Here is a 17,865-nt window from a genome sequence, read left to right as displayed (position 1 = left end):
TGCATTTATTTATTTGTTTATTTAGACTGTTTCTCTGGGCACACCTAAAAGGTCACATTCATCAAAATGCTAAATGTTAAATACAATTAATTCAAACCATTAGCAGATATATTTGATTTACTACTGCAAAATGCAAACAAGCTTATCTTCAAACTAATAAAGAGATGCAAAGACATTTGACAGCAGGCTCATGAAATTGCGACAAGTAATACACAGAGTTCACTTTTCTCTTGATTGTCTTTCTGGTTCCTTTCCCTGTTTCTCCAGATCCAGCTATGGTTTCTCCAACTGAATGTCTTCTCCACAGCTGGCCACATCCTGATAGGGTCCTTGCTGATTGGTGCGTTGAATTTGATGGTACGCTGAGTTGCAGTCATCCAGGTTTAGACCCTGTTGAAGGTTACTTTTGTGAATACCCAGCATGCTAGAAAAGAAAATGTAGACGGAATAGACATACCTCATAGATATTCTCCTCCTCCCTCCCTTTCTTCTTCTCCAGTTCTTTCAGCCTCTTTGACTGGAGAAATAAAGTTGGAATCACTTTATTTATTTGTTTGTTTAATGTTGTTTGTGGTGCAGATTTCTGTCTGCAATGCATCCAATATGCTGAATCAACATTAAATCAACATTACACGATCAGCGTGTGACCTTACCTTACAGAGGAGCATGGTGCCAGGGATCAACACACACATCAGCAGCAACACTCCTTCTGCTGTAATGATGCTGTTCTTCACACTCTCGCTGAGGTTCAAGGTCTTCTGCAATGGTACTAAGTAAAGAGAATGTCTTAACTGCTGGAGACTGTTCAGGAATGACAAGCAGATAAAAATCACCATGGTCTTAAAAAACTTTTGCGAAAAATGAAACAAAAACAAACAAAAATTGAGACCAAAAGAGCTGAAACTTTCACTTGTTCTGATAATAAACCTTGAATGTGTGTATATGAAGAGAGTTAAGTAACACAAACTTAGTGTGAATGAGAGGAATCTGTGTTTGCATAACTCAGGCAATTGAATGATTTCTGGGAATTATTGCACAATGTGGGCTCTTATGAGTGCAAGCGTTATGTTTGTGACGGTCATATTAATGCAATTAAGAATAAATAGGTAGAGAGTGGCATACATCAGATTATGTATTACATTAAAATGCATAACTATTTGTATATATACAGTATCTAATATAGATTTGTTATAGACTACTGTTCAAAAGTTTGAGGGGCAGTGAGATTGTTTTTGAAGGATAATCCTTTTCAAGCAAGGATGCAATAAATTAAGCAACAGTGACAATAGACTTTGTAACAAAAGTTTTTTTTTTTTTTCATTTACAAACAACTTTCTATTAATCAAAGTAAACAAGCACAGCTGGCTGACCAAATAAGTGCAGTCTTGGTGAGAGAGACTGCACTTTTTTTTGGAACAGTGAAATAAAATTAAGCATATTAAACATAACTGTGGTCTGACTCACTGTATACTTGAAGAAAGGTACCATGGGTAAAGATGGTAAGAGAGTCACGTGTCAGTTGACACTGGTACAAGCCGGTATCATTGAGACGGACATCCTTGAAATACAGCAAATGGCAATTGCTTTCATTTGAGCTTTTCATCCGACTGTCGGTCAGATTTACTGTTTTGGTAATTTTGGTGTTATTGCTGGTGTGAATATTTATGATCCATAACGTATTGTGCTTCTTTGTCCAGTTGTAGCAGCAGTGGATGGTGGCTTCTTGGGAGAGAGCCACACGCATCAACGGTTTATCTGCCTCTAGTTCCAGGTCTTCCAAATTAGCGTTGGCAACAGCTTATGCAAAGGAAAATAAAACCAAAAACCATAACAGAGTGCTTTAGCATTGGGTGACACAACACCACAAAAAACATTTGAGTGTAAAACAGTCCACAGTGGTGGGTTTCTTTAAGATTTACTTATGTGATATTAAAACCCTCTCACATAAAAGCAGTTTATAGCTTTAATATCCTACCCAAGGTTATAAAGTTCAGTCCATATGATATCAGCATGTTTAATGCTATTAGCTAAACTGAACACTTCCCACCAACAAAAAGCTGTCTAGACAAGATTTGTCATGTGAAAAGCTACTTAATACAGTGTAAAATGAAATTAGACCCTTAAAAATTGTAAGTCACACTGAAGAAGACAAAGATGTAAAAACTTGATAAATCTAGACTGGTAGCAGTAAAATGCAAATTGTAACAGCTGCTCTGAGAGGAAATCAGCTTCACTGAAGCAGAACATAGACGTGCAGATGGAAACTTTGTGTACTTTGTTCTTTTGCAGGAGATAAAAAGTTTGAAAGTTTAATTTGAAATTATATGCTTTCAAAAAACTACATGTAAACATATTAAACGTATATATATATATATATATATATATATATATATATATATATTTTTTTTTTTTTTTTTTTTTTGTGCACAAAGACAGATTAGATTACTTTAAAACCAGAATGCTTAACAAACAACAATTTTACAATAAAACTAACATTACATACAGACATGAAATATGTTCATGCTTACCTGCCCAGAAACCCAAGAAAATGACCAGTGTGAATGCCATTTTCTCCAATAACCCAGATAAACTTTCAAAAACCCTCTTGCTGCTCATCAGTAAATATGCCTCTCAAGTGTGTGTCTTCTCTTCCTGTATCATCTAAACCCACCCATTCTTCTTTTCAGTTTGTGGTGAACACACGCAAATACAGGGGTTGGTCAAAATAATGTGAACATTAAAGTGTTCTACCACCATTTGCCCTTTAAATAGCTTTGAATCTACTTAGAAAAGGGAAAAAAAGTTTTGAATAGTCTAAAGTTTATTGTTGACCACAAAAACATCTGCCAGTTTTTTTTCAGTTGAAATCTGCTTCTCTCCATTATCTCCAAAGGTGCCTACAATAGTCAGTTTTTGTGGAAACATGGTCTTCAAGGTGAAATGTGAAGTTTGCTGATGCTCTGCTGCAGAAATTCTGCATTGTTTGGCCCATATAATTCATTCAACTTCTCTGATTAGTCTTGCCATGCTTTGTGTATGCAGTCATAATCATAAAGACTGTTGTTCGTAAAATACCAAAAAAAAAACATAATTTTGCATTCATTTTAGGAAGTCAAAAGTCATCCATTTTCCCCACAATTTGTACTAAACAACTTATACTTTACACAAACTAGAGAATATAGACATCATAATTAGATTAAGATTACTGGATATTATATATATACACATTATATATACATACATACATACATTATATATATATATATATATATATATATATATATATATATATATATATATATATATATATATATATATATATATATACACATACACATGTATACATACACACACACACACACACACACATATATATATATATATTTATATATATATATACATACACATATATACATACATGTTAATATCAACTGAATGCTGCTGAAAATAAAAACAATCTTGTGTCATTTTTGATCATTTATTTAAAAAAAAGGAAAAATACTAAAAAAAGAAAAAAAAACGTACCTACATTTTTCTAATGTCTCTTACATATAAAATCGAAGCCCAAATACACAGAATAGTCCTTGCATAATCATTTATATAGACAGACAGCAATGGAATGCCTGTAATGAGTGGACTCCTTTACACAGAAGTACATCAAAGATGGTTTCAAAGATCTCAAAAAGAGCACTCAGTACTAAACTCGGCCATGTTTAAGAACAACAAATGAGTGGAACTGCTATAATCTGGCAGGTCTAGAGCAAAATATCAGATTCATATTGAACCACGAACATCGCTAAACGAGGAGAAGGCAAGTATGCCCGTGCCTGTCATCTGGACTAAAAGATTCCTTTAGAAATTAAAACACACCCAATCTGCACAAGGCACCCTATAAATAGATCTATGTATAGATATATGTAACAGATACATATGAAAAGTTTAAGGAATGAGAGAGAATGATACCACACCCAAAAGCCTGTCTTATCAGTTATCAAGAGTTGAAGGCTCAATTTCAAGCACACTTTCTAATCGAATTTAAGCTGCGGTTAGCTCCACATCAAAAATAAGACTCTTGCCATAAAAGTGAAATTCAGCCTTTTATAGTTGTTCTGGTTAAGGGTGTACTTTGTCTCTCTCAGTCCTTCTTTTATAACAAGCAATGCATAATATGGTAATTACATAACTTTGTAAGTAAACCAAACGAACAGAATAAAAGGAAATTAATAAACCACATGCAAAAAGGGCTGAAGGAAAGTGAAGTACGCAGAACAGATCATGCACCATGATAGTTTCATTACCAAACTTTAAACGGTTTCATTTGTTTTTTCTAAAAGGATAAAGCTATGCAAATGAACAAAAGGTCTTTCTGACATTTACTAGGACCAGAATGCAAGACTTCTTGCAAATTGTTCTGGTAAAACATTTTACGAAAGAAATCAGCTGGGAAAACAGCAGGAAAAGGAACCAAGGCCTAACAGAAATCGATATTCTAAACACAATTACAACTTAAAAATGAATATAAAATAACATAATGTAACAAATAAGGTAAAATAAGCTGCAAAAATTTGGAAGTCAGTCGAGGGTAGAGAGACCTGTTGCAGTAGCATCATGAATATAAAAAAATAATTACAGTACTGGTGGAAAAAACCTACAGTTTGTGTTCCGGTCTCTGAACTCTGAGATATAACATCATATTAAACCCCTGCAAGTGTCTGATTGTCTGTGGTCTGGTTTCATACTTAGATAAGTAGAGCAGGAGAGACTGATAATGAGAATCAAGCTCCTTCTCTATTACTCATTCTGCAGTTCAGTTCTGAACCAAATCAACTCTTTCTGTTTTAAAATAGGATTATAAGCCAATTCATGCACTTCATCTTTTTCTGGGGTGATCCAGCAGCTAAGGCCACCACAAGTTATTCCAATTGACAAATGACCTTCCCATGCGAGTGTTTTCATATATAAACTTTGTCCCACTATAATTTCTTTGGTCCTGTTTACACAGAAAACTACTCCCTAAAATAGAATAAACTGAGAAACAATGGACAAGCAATTACAGAAATGTACTGTAGAATATAAAGGTAGAAAAAATGAATTATCTGAAATGACCGATATGTTTTATAGCAACATAAACAAAATTTGCATAGTGCACAAAAATAGGCAATGTGTGATGATTATCATACAATCCAGACAAGACCTACCAGAGTACAATCCGCAACACCAGGGTTAGAGAACGTTATACACGGAGCATGCTTCACGTTATAACAGCACCGACGTGTGGATGCTCCTGTGAGCTGGTCATTCAAAATACTACCTAATATGGGCATATTTCCTCACACCCACAATGTCAAACCCTCATGACATTTCTTGACATCAGTGCTTGCCTTGATTTCACTTCAGAGGGGTTAGGCATAACAAAACAAGCCCACCTTCCTCTGCCTTCTCTCTACTTCCTCTGCTCATCCATCTGTTGATCTATCCTACTTAGCACTTCTTTTCTCACTCACAGAGCAACAACAGAACTTCTGGTAAGAAGACAAATTAAAACAGGGTTAATAAAAAAATCCATGTTTTTACTGCAATGCATGCTACAAGGGTGAGATATTTTCTTTTGAATATCTATTATTTTTGAAAATACATGTAATATAGAACGGTAATAATTATAAGGGTAAGTGAACATCTTGAAATGCATAAAATAAAATGAAAGGGCACATATTCTGCTTAAATTACCCTTATTAAAAACCTGACTAAAGTAGATTCTGAGAAACAGACAAAGATTCAACTATACTTTTCTATGAATATAGATATTCTTTTGGTACTAAATTACTTTTGACATGCTTAGACACATTTATCATTGTGTGTGTGTGTGTGTGTGTGTGCGCATGTTTGTGTATGTTACAGTGCTTTCACATGCACTCGTAGCATTCGCTCTGGAATCTCTCTAGGTGTTGCACATTTCTTTGGCATCTTTTGGCAAGGCTGTCTCTCATACTTCTCAACAGAAACACATACGCACTCATTCAAGGTTAAGGATCACTATAATTTCACAACACCCACTTCATTTCATTTCTCAGTGGCATGGGAAGTGCTGGAGGCCTGCTGACAATCTCCTGAAAGGACAGTTGAGAAGAGAGAAGAGATAGAGCAGGAACATTCAGGCAGAATTAGTCAATCGGCGAATCCCTCCAAAGCAAGTCTCGAGTCCAGCACATACAGTGATCTGAGGACAAACAAGAAGGATGATAGAAACCGAATTGCTATACTGTACTTACAAAAAATATGGTTTTATATCAAGTATGTGGTAGTACCTTGTAACAGCAGGTTGCGATGTTTCTCAGTTGTAATGGCCCCCATGAAGTAAATATTTAGCAAGAGTTTCTTGCAACTTATGATGGTCCTCCTCGACAGTCTTGGAACAAACACAACACCAGAGATGTGTATTACTTAGGGCACCTCGTTCAGATTTTCTCCTCTTCAAGAACTGAAGAACTGACCCTGTTCTCTTTCACAAATGCAGTTGCTTTCTCCTCACCTGCAGTCTCTTCAGTTGCTCCTCAAGCGCCTCCAGTCTCCTCTGTACCTCCTCCAAGCGTTCCTGAGAAAGCACTAGAGGAGCGCTGATCCCTCTGTCCTCTTCTCCTTTATTCCCTCCATCTCCCCCACTCTCTTCTCCTTCAGTTCTTTCTTCTGTGCTGGATTCCTCCACTAAGAAGGAAAAAAGCATTTGGGGATCTCAATATATCAATCAGAAAAACATCCCCAAGGCAAGAATTTATGACCGTCTTCCATCTTTTCTTTTGGAATTAGAATAAATGACATTTAAAAGTTCAGTTCTTCTTTTTGTTTTTGCATGCTTATTCAGCACAGCTGTCCTATGATTAAGTGTGAGGTTGAACTTCGTCAGCTAAAAGCCTGAAGAAGTATGTGTGCAGTTCCTGATGACTGACCTCCATCTGCCTCCTGGCTTTCAGGTGCCTTCCCGCCATTTTCCCCAGGAGTCTGAGAGTCTCCGGACAGGCTAATACTCCCGACCAATAGCCTCTTCAAACACATGACTGTGAGAGGTATACAAGCAAACAAAAGAATAAGTACAGCATGAAATTGTATGCATCCCTGCTAGACCTGCATAAAATGAGACAAATTCTGACCTTCATCCAAAGCGCCAATAGCAGACTTCTCTGGAGGAGCGTGGCTATGGCTGAGCAGGTCAAAACCTCTGTTCGCTAGGTAGTCTATGAGTGAAGAACCAGTTTCTCGACTCTTCTCATCAGTAAGACTTTCTTTAAATCGGCCTATGGTGAAATAAAACACAGTCGCATTATAAAACCACAGTAAAATTACTTGGACGGACTTAATATCTGTTTCCAAGGGCCAAAAGTCTCCCCACCGCGACTTTTCAATGGGTTTTCTCCATTCTCAGTTGGGCTAAGGGGGCCCTGGTAACTGGAGAAAAGAAATGAAAAGAGTTTTTATGTATGAAGTGGGATTAAGAGTTTGCTAGTTTACTGACACCTTCAAAAGGATCCCCAGTTACTCTTATGGGGCCTTGCTATTTGCAAAAATCACACTCACGGGCTGTATGTAGGTCCACTGGGCATGCTGCCACCTCTTTCTCTTTTCAGCTTATTCCCATCTCTCTTCTTCAACTCTTCAACCGCAGATTTAATCACCACTGTCCAACTGGAGCATAAAACAGACTCTGAGTATTTGGATTTCAATTTTGAAGCAGGATTTCATATGACTTGCCTGTCAGTCATTCAGATGAGTGTTACATTGAAATGGCTTTATATGGTTCACACACTCACTTTTTCTTCTCCCCGAGGGTCTGAGCCACTAGTTCATAGATCTGTGCTCCGCTGTCCCAGGTGAAGATAACATAGAGGGCCTTCGGGTCTGATGGAAAGAACAAAAGTAACTGAACATCAGATTGATGTCCTTCAGAATACAACATGCTAATTCCCTGGAACTCACTCACCAGTGGCCACGTCTCTGAGAAAAACCGATTCTAGTTTGATTATTGGACTCAGCATCTGTTTGCCTTCCTGAACGGCGATGTTGCTTTTGCTCTGACACTTCAAAAGCATCTTATCATCCTGCTTCTGAAGCAAGACCAGCATGTCTAACAGCAAAACACATTGCACATCTGCAAATACACACAAAGGTAGGATGAGTAAGAGGCTGAATTCTGGATTATGGAAGCACTGGAAGCAAATAAACTCATTTGGGGTTACCGATCGCTTTCTCCTTGGTCACCCTCCATGTCAGAGGTCCTTCAAACAGCATCTTTCTGGTGGTCAGATCAATGTTCTGATGAACAAAGAAAAGAGTGGATCATATCAGCCCCAGAGTGTCTGCATTAGTAACATACACATGAGGCATTAAGATATTTCTCACCTTGTACTCACTGTAGAGGTCATTGCTCGGTTTCAGTCCTGAGGTGTCCAGCCTGCGCTGGTAGTCTTTCAAAATCTGAGTTGAAGATGAGCATAGATCAAGAAGAAAAAAATTAGAGTGGTGGTTGGGAAAATGCATATTAAAGATTATGATCCATATAGAGTGGGCTATATAACAGTAAGAACAATTCAAACGTAAAGTTTATCCAAAAATGAAAATTCTATCATTAATTACTCATCCTTTTATCATTCCAAATATTTCTGAAGAAATCCAAAAACTTTCTGACCCTCCATAGACAGAAACAACTACTGCTATAAAGGTCCAAAAAGATAGTAAGGAAATCAATAAAATAGTCCATGTGACATCAGTGGTTCAACCGTAATTTTATGAATCACAAAGAAAACAAAAAATATTGGATAAAGTCATTATTTTTGCTTTCTTTGTGCACAAAGTACTGTATAATTGTGTTCCGAAAATGAGTTATTAATGATGACTGAATTTTAATTTTTATATACAGTATCATGCTAAATACTGTACATACATCAAAACATGTTGGTGATACTGCCAGACCACACATTTTTACAGTAGACCATACTGAAGGAACCTCTACTGAATTCTCACCAGCAGGTTCTCCATGAGTTTGACTTCTTCATTGACATGGTTGAGGATCTTACGGCAGGATTCTGCTGCTTGGTTAATGTTCTCTTTTTCGGTTTCATCCTCTGCGAGAAATAAATTATATTGCATTTCTTCTGTTTGCTTATTTATTCAGGCTTATTTAATCCTGTTATGACAAAATGCGATGCTGTGATGCTGATTTGATTTTTTTATTATCAATTCTACGGCTTTACAGAATTGTGGAAATAGAGATTAATTTTTTTAGGATTCCTTGATAAATAAAGACTAATCTTTTGTAACAATGTATAAAACAATTATATAAAAAAAACATCTTATGGACCCAAAACTTTTGAACTTGAGTGTGTTTTATTTAATTGAGAAAATCAATGTGTTAAACTGATCATTTTATATGTGTAATATAGTTTATGAACTTAGGTTTTGAACAACTTACAAAAAAGGGTTTAAAGAAATAAAGAAGAATTAGTTTTAAAACACTTACCTGTGTTCTTGGCAATGTTTTCCAGCAGGAGAGGATACTTGGTTAGTCTTTGCATCTCTATGGGAATGATATCCTTCAGCTGTAGCCTCCGACACTGTGGCTTACTCTCTGCCTCCTACAACACAAACACAGAAGATTTCATTCAAAAACATTTTGCGATGCCTAGTCTCCAGAAATGTTGACTGGAAAACAGTGATTTAAGTATAAATGTACCAGGATAAAAGCATTAAAACGGGGATCCTTCTTCTGTTTGTTCTTTATCTGCTCCAGAGCCCAGGACTGGTAGCTACAGAAGCGAGCGGTGAGCTTCTGAAACCATTCTCCTTCTGATCCACTGAACTACAGAGATAGAGACATGTCTATTCGTGTAACAGCAGCTAATTTAAGTTAAGTTCATGTCATCAAGTTGAAATGCTGAATGACACTGTGTTGAGAGAGAACATGAAAAACTAGCAGTTAGCGCACACTAAGCTACTTACCCTGTTGAGAAGTGGCGCGCTAATTTTTTTGACAATGTACTCATCCTCCTGCCGCTGTTTTTTCAGGTTCTCATAAAAAGCATCTAGAAAAAGAATGGATTGAAGCCATATCAAGGCTGTTCATAATTTGAAGGGCCATCAAAATCTTTAAAAGCCATGCAGATTGCATTAATATATATTTGAAGTGGATACGTACAGTGCATCTCTATGATGTCATCAAGGCTGGGGAAGATGGTGGCCAGCTCAGTTATGCTCATAATGTCATTCTTCTCCAGCGGACGAGAAAACACAGTCTGCAATACACTCAGCATACGAACATGAGCCTGCTCTGTCGTAAACAGCTCTAACAGACAAAGAGAACAATGTGTTCATCATTGCACCCTGCTTCACAACAGATTCAACAAAATAAGGCATCAAATAGTTATGCTACATTCTTGCTTGTATTACCATTGATGACTTCTTGTCTTTTGGTTTCCTTCTTGCTCAGTTTTTTTAGGTCCTCGGGAGAAGCAAGGGCCCTCCAGTTGGGAGGGTCCTGCTCGAGCTCCAGGAGACGGGGCTCCATTTCCTCCTGCGGAGGCAAGGGGCTAACTTCAGGATCAGTGACGAGGCCATCAGGCACCAATCCACCTTCCGCACTAAGAGACAAATAAAGGGGAAAATATGTGTTAAGCACTGTAAAACAAAATTGTTAAAGGTAGTGATGATTGCAATCTTTGGATTCTAACAGTTACTGAGAAGCCCCTTGTGCTGCTGTCTCCTGTGGACAGTGTGTCTGTGCGTGTGAGTGATGGTTAGTCTTTGCCTTACGAGACTGAATGCTGTGGGGAGGGTGAGAGGGGTTGAGAGGTAGAGGTTGACTGCAGGTCCACGTCGCTACGGGAGCGAGACTGCTTGGCCCGGGTAGAGCCACTACGGCGAGAGTGACGGCGCTCCACGCACAGGCTCTCGCTGCGGCGCACATTCCTGAACACCCAATGAGGAAGTGAGGGGGGGGGGTTGAGGAGAGGGAAAAGGAAGAGAGTAAAAAAGAACCAGAAAAGGAAAGAGAATGGAGCAAAAATGGGAAGAAAAGGAATAGAAAGGGAAGAAAAAAGGAAACAAAACAACAGGAAAAGAAAGAGGAACAGATAGTAAAAAGAGTTCGGAAAGGCCGGGGAATGAAAAGAGGAGGACATAAGATGGGAAAAGGGGAAAGAAAACGAAAATAATGGGAGAAAGTAAATTAATTTGGAAAGAATAAAAGAATAAGGAAATAAGAAATGGAAAATATGGAAGAGGAAAGAAAAGAAAAAGCAAACAAAACAAAAAGGAAGAGGAAGGAAAAGAAAGAAAGAAAAAATGGAAAAGGAAAGAAAAGAAAAGAACATTTTAAAGGAAAGGGAAAGAGATGGAAAAGGGTATCAAAAATATTAATAATGGAACAGGAAGTTGAGTAAGGAAGGGAAGGAAAGGAAAGGAAAGGAAAGGAAAGGAAAGGAAAGGAAAGGAAAGGAAAGGAAAGGAAAGGAAAGGAAAGGAAAGGAAAGGAAAGGAAAGGAAAGGAAAGGAAAGGAAAGGGGTAATAAAGTAATAGAAATGTGGAAAGAACATTAAAAGACAGTGACAGGTTAGAGAACACAGACCAAAGGTAAAATGATCAGATGATAGAAACAGAAAATTGAACGGTGATGAAGAAGAAACAAGTGAAATGTTAAAGACAAATGATGTCAAAACCACTATGTAACATGTTATTTAGCACTAGTTCATCAGGAAGATTCATTCAGCCCCATCAGTTCAAAGACCCTTTCTGGAATCCACATTCACAGACATTTCCAGCTCTTTCTAATGTGTCATTTACGGCATCTCAGTGCAACACCTAAATTATACTGAAATAAAACACTATTGCCTAATTAGTGGGCTTCATTTGTGCAAATCGTCCCAAAAAGCAGATAATTCTGCCCTCAATCCCTGAAGCCCCAAAACCCAAGAAGACCCATACTTAGCCATGCAGTGAGTGAATGTCTCAAATGAATGTCTGTGTGAGTCTAAATATGAATCTAAAGCTTAAAAACAATGACATGCATTGTACTATATTTTATACTGTATGAATAATAAAATGTAATGTAAACTGTTTAGTAAGAGAACATGTGTGGATCAGTAGCAGTTGAGGCTGGCAGAAAATCCCAGAGACAATCACGCAGACCCACCTTGTCTTCTTTCTGTAAAAACATAGGGCGAACGAACAGTTACAGCATAACAGCAAACAAATCATTTAACAGCAAACACCCAACGAAAACTTCCAACTGTAAACCAACTAACCTCAACACTACCCTGAACAAAATCTCAAGGCCAACGACATAGCGAGACAGAGCGTACAACAACAGACAACAGCAACAAACAATGTTTCCACATGAAGGAGAGCTGCACGAGCAAAATACAAATGCACAGCTAATCCAGCAAAGCTAGTTTTATGTCATATACTACAAACATTAAGTAAAGGAGCTACACTGAGCTTTTAAAGAGTTAGTTCACCCAAAATTTACAATTCTGTCATTAATTACTCACCCTCATGTAGTTCCAAATCCGTAAGCCCTTCGTTCATCATCGGAACACAAATTAAGATATTTTGATGAAATCCGAGAGCTCTCTGACCCTCCATAGACATCAATGCAACTGAAATGTTCCAAGGTCCTGAAATGTAGGACATCGATAAAACAGTCCATGTGACATAAGTGGCTCAACTTTTTGTGACGCTAAGAAAATACTTTTTGTCCGCAAAGAAAAATAACAATTTATTCAGTAAATCTGCTCTTGAGTTAAAGTCTTCCACTATTTCGTAGAGTACCATGACACATGTACGCACTTCCCCAGAATGTAATCAACATAATCAGCATTGTTTATTTTCAGCATGCGCGTGCTTTCTCCAGAATGTAAACAATGCTGATTACGTTGATAACATTCAGGAGAAAGTGCACAAAAGCATTGTAGTACTCTCCAAAATGGTGGAAGATGATAACTCGGGTAGAAGAATTATAACAGGTTATGTTATTTTTGCTTTTTTGTGCACAAAAAGTACTCTTGTATTGAAGTTGAACCACTGCTAATACAATGTCTGTTTTATCGATGTCCTTACTACGTTTCTGGGTCTGGGAACGTTGCAGTTGTGTTTCAATCTTTGCAGGGTGAGAAAACGCTCAGATTTTAATCACAAATATATTCATTTGTGTTCTGAAGCTGAAAGAAGGTCTTACAGGTGTGGAACAATTTAAGGTTTTTCAAATTTTTCACATTTTGGTGAACTAACCCTTTAAGTTATGTTTACGTTTGAAAACCAAAGGTTGCTGGTTCAGTTCCCATAAGTAACTATCACCATTGTACCAAACTACAGAACGTCAGGTTACTCCAGCAAGATTTGTCATTTGTGCACAGAAAGTCACTTTGGATGACAGCATCTGCTGAATAACTACCTACTAAATGAAGAAGCAAAAACATAACCTTTCAAATAGTTGGGCAGTTATAATATTTGCAAATTCAGACAGAATCGGCTCATTTTTATAGCGTAGTGCCTTGGCGCAACATTGCAGGACATAGCACTGACTGGATGCGAAGACTGCAACACAGATAAACTGTAAACTGAAAGCTAACAAAAATGCCTGACACTGCAAAACATCAGGTGGGAAAAGGAACAAACAGACAAAGAGGTAAATAAAGAAAAGGAGGCGACAAAATGCAGAGTAAAAAAATGAAAGTAGGAAGAAAGGGAGTCAGGATATGAGGGGAAAGGGAGGGAGGCGCGTATGCGCAGTAAGGGATTGTCTTGGTGTTTGTTGTCCTTAAGGAGGGTAGCGTATATTGCGGGCAGCAGCAGGAACAGCAGCACAGGAGGGACACAGCACCCTCCCCGAGACAAAGCAGGCAGGGAGTTTTGCACACTCCCTCAGTTATGTAGTACAAAGTAAGACTATAACTACTTCTGTACTACTTAAAACATTAGTTAAAATGTTAGTTTAATGTTTTTCATTTTTCTTATGTATTGTTTTTATACCTGCTTTTAATTCCTTTTCCTTCTTTCTTACCTGTTTCCATCCAGACTTTCATCTGGAAGCATGTCAATGAGAGGTTCACAGATGGAGAGACCCCCACCAGTACTGACAGGAGATGCATCTCCACCTTCTGGCTTGGGGTCTGAGCGATTGTTGTTGACACCTACAAGAAGAAATTGACAATAATTAATAATATCAAAGCCTACTTGTAGCCTTATTTATTTGTATTCGTTGTTTATTTCACACTGAATCTAGGTATCATGATATACTCGTACCATACCAGTTATCGGCCGATATTACAAACTTAAAGAAACTTAAGATTTAATTGTACAACAGTTATTATTGTTAACTGAAACTTAAGCCATTAAAAAAATATTTTATCATATATATACATACATACACACACACACACACACACATACACACATACACACCACATGCAAAACTCTATAATACTAAAAATAACAACAAAACATACTTACACAACATACACAAATGACTTAAGCTGTTAACTTTTTTAATGTGGCTGACACTCCCTCTGAGTTCAAACAAACCAATAACCCGGTGTAATTCATTTACTCAAGCAGTACACTGACTGAACTGCTGTGAAGAGAGAACTGAAGATGAACACCGAGCCGAGCCAGATAATGAACAAAACACTGACTCGTTTTCGAGTCAAGAACCGGTTGCATCGATTTTTGGATTACCAGTAGTGATGGGAAGATTGGTTCTTTCGGACAGTTCAATTCAATAAACCGGTTGAAGAAAACAGTTCACCGGTTCTTTTGCGCTCCATGTAATGACGTCATTGGCGATGATTGCCCTTGATTCAAGCCTTCGGTTTACCCGCGCTCATAACACTAGCACAGAATCAGTTCAGAATCAATCACAAAAAGAATCAGTTCGGTTCAGACGCTTTGTGTGTTAGTCTGCTTCACGCTGAATCACACATGTGCAGTATCATCAGCTCCTCGGTTCTTGAATCAGACGAGGCCAACAGAAATAGTTCTTGACTCAATAATGACTCATAATGATTCAATCGTTCGTTCGTTATCTAGGTCGGCTCGGCAATTTACATTTCGATTACCAGATTAAAAACACTAACTACATAATAATGCAGATTTTCCACCAAATCAAAAAAAAAAAAAAAAAAAAAATCCGATCAGATTGAACATTATAATAAATATAAATAATGCTTTTTTGTATAATTCTGAAAAAATTGTTGTTCTCATGTAGCAATTAAAATTATTTTTTAAATCTTTTTTTTCATTATTATTTATTTACACAAAAGAGTACAAAATTAGGACATACACCATTACTTGGTTATAGGCCATAACATGAAAAATTTTATTGGCTTGTCTGCGTCAGGCACAATTTAATATTGGTGCATCCCTGATTAAGTATGGTCGCAGCTTTGTGCATATAAATTTCTTTCCCATTAATATTTTTATTAACTCGGTGTTCATCTTCAGTTCTCTCTTCACAGCAGTTCAGTCAGTGTACTGTTTGAGTAAATGAATTACTCTGGGATATTGGTTTGTTTTAACTCAGAGGGAGTGTCAGCCACATTAAAATAGTTAACAGCTTAAGTCATCTGTGGATTAATGCGTATTGGAGACATGAACCGTTTTAAACGATTCAGTTCGATTTGCTGAACTGGTTAAAAAAGATTCGGTCAAATCACTAAGCTGCAGTGTTTTGAACTCTCTCACAACAGACCCGGAAGAGAAGACAATGCTGAATAAAATCGTAGTTTTTTTCGATGCTTCAACAAATTCTAACTGACCCTCTGATGTCACATGGACTACATTGAAGATGTTTTTATTACCTTTCTGGACATGGACAGTATACCGTACAAAGATTTTCAATGGAGGGACAGAAAGATCTCGGACTAAATCTTTGGTTTGGAACGACAACAACGACGAGGGTGAGTCATTAATGTAATAATTGTAATTTTTGGGTGAACTATCCCTTTAACACTAACTGGTTACTGAAACCAAGCCTTCTTTCTTTGCAGGAACATTTGGGCGGCATTACGCAAATCTTCCCACATAGTGATGTAGACATTTGAGGGTGTGTTTGAATGAGCCGTTATAGGGGGGCATGGCAGAGTCTTAACTTCGATAAAGAATATCTCTTTGGATTTGAGACTGTAGTCTTTGTAACTTTACAGATCTTCTTCATGCACCAAGAGCTTGTAACACTCCAAAGAGGAAGGACAAATTGAAATTGAATCATATGACCCCTTTAAATAACACTACATTGCACACATATTTTTTACATTTCGATTACCAGATTAAAAACACTAACTACATAATAATGCAGATTTTCCACCAAAAAAAAAAAAAAAAAAAACTGATCAGATTGAACATTATAATAAATATAAATAATGTTTTTTTATATAATTATGAACAAATTGTTGTTCTCATGTAGCAATTAAAATTATTTTTTAATCTTTTTTTTTCATTATTATTTATTTACACAAAAGAGTACAAAATTAGGACATACACCATTACTTGGTTATAGGCCATAACATGAAAAATTTTATTGGCTTGTCTGCGTCAGGCACAATTTAATATTGGTGCATCCCTGATTAAGTATGGTCGCAGCTTTGTGCATATAAATTTCTTTCCCATTTATATTTTTTGACAACTCGCATACACCATGTTAGTTGATTTGAGTACACCAGGGCCGTATACAGAATTCCTAAAAGAATTAGCAGATTTCCTCTCAGACCTTCTAGTTACAGTTGATAAGGCGCTAATCATGGGAGATTTTAATATTCACGTTGATAATGCAAATGATACATTAGGACTTGCGTTTACTGACCTAATAAACTCCTTTGGAGTCAAGCAAAATGTCACTCATCGTTTTAATCATACACTAGATTTAATTATATCGCATGGAATCGATCTTACTGCTATAGATATTGTACCTCAAAGTGATGATGTTACAGACCATTTCCTTGTATCGTGCATGCTGCGTATAACTGATATTAACTATATGTCGCAGCGATACCGTCTGGGCAGAACTATCGTTCCAGCCACCAAAGAAAGATTCGCAAATAACCTGCCTGAACTATCTCAACTGCTATTTGTACCCAAAAATACACATGAATTAGACGAAATTACTGACAACATGGGCACTATTTTCTCTAATACATTAGAAGCTGTTGCCCCGATCAAATTGAAAAAGGAGAAAAACGTACTGTACCATGGTATAACAGTAATACTCACTCTCTCAAGAAAGAAACTCGTAGTCTTGAACGCAAGTGGAGAAAAACTAACTTAGAAGTTTTTAGAATTGCATGGAAAAACAGTATGACAGGCTCTAAAAACTGCTAGGGCAGAGCATATACACAAACTCATTGAAAATAACCAAAACAATCCAAGGTTTTTATTTAGCACAGTGGCTAAGTTAACCAATTACCAGATGCCACCGGATTCAAATATTCCACCAACGTTAAATAGTAATGACTTTATGAATTTCTTCACTGAAAAAATAGATAACATTAGAAATACAATAGTGAATGTAGATTCTACAGCGTCTAACACTTCAGTTTCATCCATCGCACCCAAAGATAAACTACAGTGCTTTACAACCATAGGACAGGAAGAGCTAAATAAACTTATCACTGTATCTAAACCAACAACATGTTTATTAGATCCTGTACCCACTAAATTACTGAAAGAGCTGTTACCTATAGCCGAAGAACCGCTTCTCAATATCATTAACTCGTCGTTATCTTTAGGTCACCTCCCAAAACCATTCAAGCTGGCGGTTATCAAGCCTCTTATTAAGAAACCAAAACTAGATCCTAGTGTACTGGCAAATTATAGGCCTATTTCAAATC

The 17,865-nt window shown here is 37.1% G+C and overlaps 2 protein-coding genes across 8 annotated transcripts in view; both read right to left on the bottom strand.

The window, feature by feature from the left end:
- Positions 1-3: 3 nt before the first annotated feature.
- Positions 4-3,213, bottom strand: cd79a (CD79a molecule, immunoglobulin-associated alpha). Its single transcript, XM_026284939.1, has 5 exons — positions 2,529-3,213; positions 1,465-1,797; positions 654-769; positions 458-517; positions 4-390 (listed from the first exon to the last, which is right to left on the bottom strand). Exons 1-5 carry the CDS (start codon positions 2,614-2,616, stop codon positions 274-276), a joined length of 714 nt encoding a protein of 237 aa, XP_026140724.1. The 5' UTR covers positions 2,617-3,213; the 3' UTR covers positions 4-273.
- Positions 3,214-3,464: 251 nt separating this feature from the next.
- The window catches only part of LOC113116657 (rho guanine nucleotide exchange factor 1-like), a 41,411-nt gene continuing 27,010 nt past the window's right edge, over positions 3,465-17,865 (bottom strand). For 5 of the 7 annotated variants that reach the window (XM_026284921.1, XM_026284924.1, XM_026284925.1 and 2 more), the window contains 20 exons: positions 14,046-14,175; positions 12,177-12,188; positions 10,798-10,953; positions 10,435-10,625; positions 10,184-10,330; positions 9,988-10,070; positions 9,722-9,847; positions 9,509-9,623; positions 9,013-9,113; positions 8,392-8,466; positions 8,229-8,304; positions 7,973-8,140; positions 7,803-7,890; positions 7,570-7,677; positions 7,385-7,440; positions 7,146-7,289; positions 6,945-7,052; positions 6,530-6,702; positions 6,306-6,406; positions 3,465-6,217 (listed from right to left, as the gene is read on the bottom strand). In XM_026284921.1, the coding sequence (XP_026140706.1) occupies positions 6,332-6,406; positions 6,530-6,702; positions 6,945-7,052; positions 7,146-7,289; positions 7,385-7,440; positions 7,570-7,677; positions 7,803-7,890; positions 7,973-8,140; positions 8,229-8,304; positions 8,392-8,466; positions 9,013-9,113; positions 9,509-9,623; positions 9,722-9,847; positions 9,988-10,070; positions 10,184-10,330; positions 10,435-10,625; positions 10,798-10,953; positions 12,177-12,188; positions 14,046-14,175 (2,132 nt within the window). In that variant the 3' untranslated portion in view covers positions 3,465-6,217; positions 6,306-6,331. The remainder of the gene's footprint in view (positions 6,218-6,305; positions 6,407-6,529; positions 6,703-6,944; positions 7,053-7,145; positions 7,290-7,384; positions 7,441-7,569; positions 7,678-7,802; positions 7,891-7,972; positions 8,141-8,228; positions 8,305-8,391; positions 8,467-9,012; positions 9,114-9,508; positions 9,624-9,721; positions 9,848-9,987; positions 10,071-10,183; positions 10,331-10,434; positions 10,626-10,797; positions 10,954-12,176; positions 12,189-14,045; positions 14,176-17,865) is intronic. The other 2 variants (XM_026284923.1, XM_026284927.1) reach the window with 2 other exon arrangements.

The sequence above is a fragment of the Carassius auratus genome, chromosome 16 (assembly GCF_003368295.1).
Source record: "Carassius auratus strain Wakin chromosome 16, ASM336829v1, whole genome shotgun sequence".
NCBI classification, from domain to species: domain Eukaryota; kingdom Metazoa; phylum Chordata; class Actinopteri; order Cypriniformes; family Cyprinidae; genus Carassius; species Carassius auratus.
The sequence above is the reverse complement of the archived record's forward strand: the minus strand, read 5'-3'. Positions and strand labels throughout refer to the sequence as shown.